This window comes from Myotis davidii, unplaced genomic scaffold (assembly GCF_000327345.1).
Source record: "Myotis davidii unplaced genomic scaffold, ASM32734v1 scaffold120, whole genome shotgun sequence".
Classification (NCBI taxonomy): Eukaryota; Metazoa; Chordata; class Mammalia; order Chiroptera; family Vespertilionidae; genus Myotis; species Myotis davidii.
This window is the reverse complement of record NW_006294778.1, coordinates 967,688-976,571: the sequence shown is the minus strand read 5'-3', so window position 1 is coordinate 976,571 and position 8,884 is coordinate 967,688. Positions and strand designations below refer to the sequence as shown.

Below are 8,884 nucleotides of genomic sequence, written 5' to 3'. Positions count from 1 at the left end.
ATATCCTCCACACACCACATTCCCTGTGCAGGGCTCTCTATGTCCCTCCTGTGGAGGCTCTACCCTCCTGTCACGGCACCACATCTTCCCGTCCCTCACACGTCACCCAGGAACACGGAGCACCCTGACCAGGACCTCTGCTGTCTGCTGGCAACGAAAAGCCAGAAGTTGACCCAAGTGCCAGCGAGGGCCGCATGTCCATGGGAAATATGGCTGGACACAGATGGAGGTAAAACACATTCACATTAAAATACAGCCTTGGCCTTCTCCCTCTTCCTGGGTTCCCACTGTCCCTTTCACCTCACCCCGCTCTTTTGATCCAAGAGAAATTACAAATTCTCATGAGAGGTTCTTCCAGGAAAAGACTCCTCCTAATGGCTCACACCCAGCATTTGGTGCTTCTGGCTGAGTAAGAACTTTTCTCTATTTCTTATTCCCCCAACTACATAGCAAACTTCTTCAGAACATGGATTATAACATTTTCATTTCTGAATAATCCCAGAGACCGACGCCTAGAAACCACTGCGGGCCATGTGTATTTAATAGTGTGAAGGCGATTGTCAAAACAGCTGTAATACTCAGTGAGCACTTTCTATATGCTGGTATCTGCTCGGAGTGCTCCAAGTGGGGTGTTCTGTTCCAATCTCCAGCTCTATAGGTATCTGTTACTATTACTGTTGTTATCTTAACTTTACACGTGAGGAAACTGAGGCACAGGGAAGTCGCATCACTCAGGAAGTGGCAAAGCCAGATTCCCACCCAGGTGGGCTGGGGCCAGAATCGGAGCTATTTTACTATTCGTGCTGTCTGAGACACAGTCACACCACAAGACAAACAGGGAACATCACCTCGGGGGGAAAACAGAGAAGAAACAGAATCGTTAACAGGGGACGGTGCGACAAGAAGCCAGAAACATCAAATGCTGAGTGAGCACCATTAGGAGGAGTCTTTTTGCTGGAAGAACATCTCATAAGAATCTGTAATTTTTCCAGTAGATCCAAAGAGCAGGTGAGAGCCCTGGCCTGGTGGCTCTGTTGGTTGGAGCCTCATCCCATGCACCAAAAGGCGGTGGGTTTAATTCCTGGTCAGAACACATATCTAGGTTGCAGGTTCGATCCCCAGTTGGAGCGTGTACAAGAGGCAACCAATGTATGTTTCTCACATCGATGTCTCTCTCTCTCTCTTTTCCTCCCTCTGTCCCCCTCTCCCCCCATCTCCTCTCTTTCTAGAATCAATGGAAACATAACCTTGGGTGAGGATAAAAAAGAAAAGAAAGGGCAGGGTGAGATAGGAAAGAACAGTGGGGACCTGAGGAAGAGGGGAAAGGCCAAAGCTAGATGCAGACAAGTTCAAGACCCAACAGACACTCGGACAGATCTACTCAGGAGCCAGGACCCTGGCATCGGCTGAACCTGGGTTCAAATGCCAGCTTCCCCACACTTAGTAGCTGGGCGACCCTTCCAGGGCAATTATTTAAACAATCTGAGCCCCAGTTTCCTCCTCAACAGGCATGCTGTGTGGGTTAAATGAGTTAGCGCACGGGAACCCCTTGACACGGCACCGAGCACACAGTACATGCTCAATGAAAGTTTCCTGCCATCACCATTACTAGCTCTTCTCCATCTGTCTATTGTCTCCTTAACCTGTTGAGCCTAAAAGTAGATGCAGGATGGAGATACACCCGCATTCATCGATGCCATGGCTGAGAGAAACACTTGCTCCTCTAATGAGTTATGTTTCCACGAGTCCACCCTAGTGGCCCACCTGCTTTTATTCCCCCAGCTGGTTCTTCGATTTGAAAAGAAAGAGGCTTCCATGGAGACCTGCATGCTTTTAAAAAATAATACAAAACAGAACGCCTGAGGTCAGGGTACGCCAAGCCAAACAAATAAATCTTGCAGGACTGTGTTAACAAAACAGGGCTTAGTGGATCAGAGCGGGGAGAGTTCTGTGGGGCTCAGCCTGCAGAGAAGCGCCAAGCTCTGGTGAGTTTCAAACATAAGGAGGTCACAGGGGAGTACCCGATGATGGAGCACTTCAGAGTTCAGCTCCAACACTTGGGATGCATCCGGGGGAGCATCCTGGGTAGGATGGACTCCAGGTCCATGGGCCCGGAGCGTCCTAGCGACCTAGACCAGAAGGCCCCTGTGGACCATCCATGCAACCTCGATGAGGATAATTTGGCAAAACTGATCAGAATTATAAATGCCCTGGGAGGCAGACTCCAAGATGGACATTAGGGAGTGTTCTGAGGAAAGGGGAGGAAGAGGATCTGGGCAGAGGGAGTAGTCGGCCTTCACAGCTGTCTCAGCAGGGGCCTTGGCCAACTCCACAAGGAGCTCAGAAGCTAGGTGGCCCTTCAGAGTTGTCCCAGAGTGGGCTCAAGGGGTGAGGTCTTTACACAGAGTGCAGCTGCCCCAGGACAGAGATGTGACCTGGGGCAAGTCCTTCACTCCTCAAGGCGCACTATGGCACTCACTACCTGCAATACTTTTGGAGCCAGTTGTTGTATTTCTAGGAAGGAATCCTATGGCTACCCTAACAAATGACACACATCTAGCCTTATTCGTAATAACAAAGTTATGGACCATACCCTACGGTATGTCCATGTGAGAGCACCCTAGGCGATCATGAACAAGAAGGAGGCAGCTCTGCACACCCTCTCACGGGATAAACTCCCAGGTATGTGAAGTAAAAAGTCAAGAAGCAGAAGAGTCTGGATAAGAAGGGTGTGTGTGAATGCTGAGCAGCTAAAGGGGTGCACTGTGCCACTCAGCCCCATGCCCGGATCCTTCTGTAGACTCTCCCATCCCATGGGGCTGAAAGCCTAAACCTACACGTCCCAGTTACTTTCTACCAAAGCAGGCGTTTGTGTAGGAGTTGAAATAGGGCGATGGTAGCAGCCCTCCTCTGTCACTTCAATCAGGTGTTTAACCTTTCTGAGCCTGTTTCTCCACCTGCCAAGTGGGGAGAGTCCCAGGGCCCACCCCGAAGGGGCTGACATAAGATTATGCGGGCAGAGTGACTGAACCCATGTGTTTGGTTATTGTTCTTGCGTCTGCAACATTGGCCAGAAAATACAGCGGATCAGAGGAGGGCTCTGAAGTCAGACGGCCTGGGTTTACAAACAGGCTTCTGCCAATCATACGTCGGCGACCTTGGGAAATCACACATTCCCTCTGAGCCTGTGTTTCTATAGGATGGAGGCAATGCCGGCGCCCAGGCCAACAATAGAAAGTATGAAGCCTTATCTTGTACGTGCTCAACAGGGGACAGCTATTCCTGTTTTCAGCCACTCATGCAGGTGGTAGATATCTGCAAAGAGAAGACTGTGTCCTATTAAGGCCTCTCTTTTTCTGGACTCAACATCTCCAGTTCCTCACACTGAGCCCCTTTGCTCATAGAGGACAGTCCTCTCCCTTCAATCACTCTCCACAGAAGGCATTCCAGGTTGCAATTCCCCCTTACAGTGTGACACTGAGGTGGGTGACACTAGAGTCTGACCAGCATAATGTGTGTGTGTGTGTGTGTGTGTGTGTGTACCATCACCTCCCTGTATTCTAAATACTGTCCTTTGATGATGCAACCTGAAGTAGCATCAGGTTTGGGGGTACTAACAACCCTAACCATAGCTCATTGAGCACTTACTGTATGTGCCAGGGACTATGCTAAGGATAACATGTACACTGACTCACGGAATCCACACAGTAACTCTAAGGGCAGAAATTACTACTCTCACTTTGATGCTGAGAGATGTTGTAAGGGGAAGGTCAGCACAGCTGAAATATGGGGGAGCTGAGATTCCATCTCTAGTTATCTTACTCTGGAGCCACAATCTTAACCTCCGCCCCATACTTCCTCCCACAGACATTAGGAGCTTACTCAACTCAAATCTTAGGTCTATTCTTCTCTTCATGGGATTTTAACAAACGAAGTCTTCCCAATCCTGCTCCTCTTCAGCTGCGTTTTTGAATAGGACCCCATAGCCTATGTCCACTCAGTGTGATTGTATCAGATTTAATCCCATCCAGCTTCAAGTCGTTGGCAAATGCAATTTGATAAGTTGCTGTTGAGGAGGAGGAGAGCGAAGCCAAGGGCAGAGCTCTCTGACAAGCCATCAGATACATTTCTCTCAAGTAGTCATTTCCTAATGGGGGTGATGCTTGACCTGCTACCCTGCCACCAAGCTGGATTAACATCCAACCTCTATGTCTCTCTCTCACTGACAACTACTTCTTAAAATATCATATGGCGTTTACGGTCAATATCTACGGCTAAGATCCATTCCGAGGAAGGCTGCCCGGGAAGAATTGTGGATGGAAGGCAAGTGGGTATGAGAAAGAAAAAATATGATGGTCTTGAGTGTTAAAAAAAATTTTCAGGAGAAAATCTCACCTTCCCTTCCAGAAGACACTTAAGTTGAGGAAATATGTAGTTTGAGGCCAAAAGATGACCAGATCTCCAACCAAACAGCCTTCCCTGGGACCCACACACGTCTATCTAGCCCCATCCCAGCCCTGGTATCGCACAAGGGCAGGACTCAGGGGAGCCACTGGCATTCGGGAGCAAATCATCTTCTCTTGCCTTTCTCTCCATCGGCTGGAAGAAGGCACTGTTGTTCCTTACGCTTTGGTACCTCTACTAACACTGAGGGAAGACTGACCATGAAATTTCAGCCTTTCCTATTGGAGAAGAATGAAGCCCAAGGCCTGTCTCATGAGTCTTAGTCTGCTAGTCTCGCAGAACTGTGAGTCCACTTGATATTAATCCATTCATCAACCCCATCACTGGTCCCACTGAGGGGTGACGTATACCTGTGGAGAAGAAGACCCTTTGCCTCAAATATAAACAGAGGAGCGCTTGACATGCCAAGTGCCCTGGGCAGAAGCTCTCAGGCCCTGCTAGGCCACTGCTGTGAGGCCCTGCAGAGCCAGCAGGGCATTCTGGGTAATGGAATGCAACATGATGCAGCTCCCGTTCCCCCCTCCCCTCCACGGCCCTCCACGGGCCTCCTCGGGGTGTCTTCACTTCTGGCTCTGCAAGCGCTGAGGCAAGCAGTTTCTGAACTGGGGGGAAAGGGTGGAGAGAAGGGGCGGAGGCTTCCTCCAGGCCAACCACAACGAATTCATTCACTCTGTCCAGCAAAATTCAGACGGTGCAATTATCTGGTTAATTTGGCCCTTAGTTGGGAGACAGACTTCCAAAATGCGGGGAGGCCAGCTCAGACTAAACAGTGGCTTCCACCCTAAGTCTTCTCCGAAGCACTAGAGGATGCATATGAGATTCCTGGGGGTTGCTTATGTGACCCACCCATTGGTCCAGATGGGAAAACGACAGACAATTCAGACTCTAAGATGGGGTTCAGGACGGCATGTTTTCCACGGAAAAAAATGTCCAAATGACCTGCTAATTGGTCTCCTGGCTAATGTGCCTTCTGGCTTCCATGGAGGGGAATGGCTGGAAAGGAGGAGGACTCGAGTTAGCCAATGTTTTCCAGTGGGATCGTCGCCCTCTTACACTGGCTGAGTGTCCCCAGAGCCCCAAGGGGAGTTATTCTTAGGGCGATTCCCTCAGATGTTCCTGCTCATAGGTTTCATGCCCATAAGCTGGGCCAGGGGAGGCACTGACATAAGAATAAAATTAAAACGTGCCTCTGAGGTTTTCACAAATGGGATGAGACAAGGCTAGCGAAGCTGGCAACGGAGCAGGTAACAGATGGTTGATGGAAAACTCCGATTTTTGAAGGGAGATTAAGGAGCAGTGATTTATCTCCCTTGGAAATGGACAGCCTGGAATCTGTGGAACCTAGACGTGGTTCCGCCAGCGAATATCTGCTTCCGTCCCAGCATGTGCCAGGCCCTGCGCTACTTGAGAATGAGAACCAAGCAGCCAGGGTCCCTACCCTCATGCAAGGAATCGCACATCTACACAGGTGGGTAAACACTCCGGTCAGGGCCAGACAGGAAATGCTGGGAACAACCAAGTTACCTGATGGAGAGCAGGGTGTGAGGGCTTAGAGGAGGAGTCTTTGAGGAAGGGATTTTAATGTTAACCCTTCTAAGAATCTAACTTGCTTTTAAAGAAAGATCCCTCTGGCTTTAGTACAAAATATCAATTGGAAGAGGGTGAAAAGATGGCGTTAGGAGGCCGCTGAACAGGAAGACTGGATGAGAGCTGATGATGGTTCAGCCAAGAATCTAGGCCAGTGATGGCGAACCTTTTGAGCTCGGCGTGTCAGCATTTTGAAAAACCCTAACTTAACTCTGGTGCCATGTTACATATAGAAATTTCTTGATATGTGCAACCATAGTAAAACAAAGACTTATATTTTTGATATTTATTTTATATATTTAAATGCCATTTAACAAAGAAAAATCATGCAAAAAAATGAGTTCGCGTGTCATAGGTTCGCCATCATTGTGGGGATGGAGAGAAGGGAACAGCTAAAGAGAGAGGGGCTGCAGAGTCAACAGGATCTGGTCATTGCATGGGTGTATGGCAGAAGGAAAGGGAGGGATGCAGAGACCACGGGTTTCTGGCTAAGGTGGAAGGTAGACCGTGGCCCCCTTCACTGAGAGAGGAAACTTGGGATGATGAGTAGGTTGGGGTTGGAGAACATCATGTGTCCCATTTTGGAGTCAACCAAACTGGATTCCCCACCACTGCACACCCTGCACTTCTGGTCTTAACTCTGCTCACATCGCTTCCATCTCATACACTCCTCACGTTGCCACCACTTGTAGACAGCATAGCCATCCTTCAAGACCCACTGCAAATAGCACCCTCTCCTCAAAGCCACTCCTGGCTCCCTCGACTCGTGTGGCCTCTGCTGCCCACAGTGCTAAGTCTGGACCTCCCTTTCCTGGACTCCACCTGTGTGGAGGCCCTGGGAGGACTTGCTTTGCCTCCTTTTCTAGACCATAAGCTTTTTGGGACAGAAGCTCTGCTTCTATATCCTCGTCACCACCGCCCCCCCCCACCCCCACCCTGGCTAGCGAGTAGCACAGTAGACGTTCGACAAATATTTGTTAAGTGAACGAAAATAACCTGCTCTTTGCCAGGGAAGGAAAACCAGTGGACATTGGACAGACTTGAAAGCCACAGGATCCAATTGAAATTCAAGTTGTCGGAGTTTTAATACTAAGCCAACTCAAATTAGATGCTCAGAAAGGCTTTCGGCTCCTCCAGCACATCAAATTCAGAGCGCTGGAAAAGTCACACCCCTCTATTTTATTTATTGCACTTTGCTGAGTTGATCCCACAGCAGGGACTTTTCCTATGTTATTAACTGGTTGCCTTTGGTGATGATGGTGGTGGTGATGATGATGATGATGATGATGATGATAAAAGGGTGACATTTACTAAGTGTTGGGATGTGCCAGGCACTGTTCTAAGTATTTTTCATGGACTAACTCATTTGATCCTCACAGCCACCCTATACGTTGATGCTATCATTACCCAAGGGTACACATGAAGACACAGAGAAACAGACAGCTTAGGCCACAGTTGGGATTTGAACCTAGAATCTGGCCCCAGAGCCCATGGTCTGACGTGCTAAAGCCAAGCACAGTAAGGTTCGAGTCCTAAGTTGGCCACTGACTCCCTGTGTAGCCTTGAGCAAGTCTGTGCTTCTTTCCCCACGAAATAGGGGAACTGAATATTGATATTCTTGCTAATTCTAAGAGCCAGTATTCATGATTCTAATCTCCTTTGAGGCTTTAAGTAATTTAATCCCAACAATGATACCAAAAAAAGCAAACAAACCCAGAAAATGATATCAAGACATTAAGTCATGTGCCCAATACCCAGAAAATGAGGGAGCCAGGATTCAAAACCACAGTGCTCCCAGCCCAAGCAGTTCCATGCTTCAGAGGCCAAGGCAGGGGTGTGGGGAAGTGGAATGATGGAGCGGATGGGCCTTTGGGCTCCCCACACCTCTTTCTCTCAGGGAAGCTCTACTTGTCTCTATTTTGTAGAATGGGCTCCTACTTAAGATATCCTTAGAATCGGGAAGGTTCGACTGCTAAAACAAGAAGGTTGAAAACCACTGGACTAAGTAATTCTGGGATTTAATGAGACTCCCAGGTATAAGCCAGGATTTTTCTGGTAATCTTGGTTCAGTAGAGCCACATAAGATTGGGGTCTACGGTTGCTCCTGGGAATGGCTCCAGCTATAGAAAAGGTCAGCATGACAGCGATAAAGACTCCGCTCCAACCTACCTGCTCCACTCGGATCTCAATCTCTCCATTCACCTTCTTTCCTTGGAAATACTTGGCCCTGTGAAGGAAAGGAAGGCATTTCTGAGTAAGGATGCAGACTGCTTTACCCTTTCTCCCTTCTCCCAAAGGCCTTATTGCCCCCAGAGGTGGGTATCCAGGCACATTCTCTACCAATGTGTTCTGACATGACCTCTGATTTCCTCAGTATTTATACGTATTATGCGAGAGACAGGGAAGAGTACTGATGGAAGAGTTGGAGACTCAGCTTCTTGTTCTGCCTTCCTGAGTCTCTGTTTTACCCTCTCTAAAAGAAGAAATGAATACCTGCATGCTATACTTCTAAGGGTTATTAAGAATCCTACATAAACAAATAGTGCAGAATTATTTTATTGAATTATACCCTATATATTTCATAAAGGGCTTATTAAATTGATCTATCCATTTACTTAATTTCTCAATTTGTCCATGTGTCCAGTGAAGTGGACCTTATCTGCTCCTTTGTCCATCCCTCCATTTACCCATCCACCCATCATCCATAGGCCCATCATCCATCCATCTTTCCATCATATTCACCTCCACACCCCTGCTTCTATCTGCCCATTACCAGTAAACGGCATCCCATCTACATATTACTCAAGGCAGAAACACAGACATCATTCTTACC

The 8,884-nt window shown here is 48.2% G+C and overlaps 1 protein-coding gene across 2 annotated transcripts in view; it reads right to left on the bottom strand.

Moving 5' to 3' along the window:
• Window positions 1-8,884, bottom strand: part of SYN3 (synapsin III) — a 416,488-nt gene that overhangs the window by 361,034 nt on the left and 46,570 nt on the right. For both annotated transcript variants that reach the window (XM_006769322.2, XM_006769323.2), the window contains exon 3: window positions 8,221-8,278. In XM_006769322.2, the coding sequence (XP_006769385.1) occupies window positions 8,221-8,278 (58 nt within the window). The remainder of the gene's footprint in view (window positions 1-8,220; window positions 8,279-8,884) is intronic.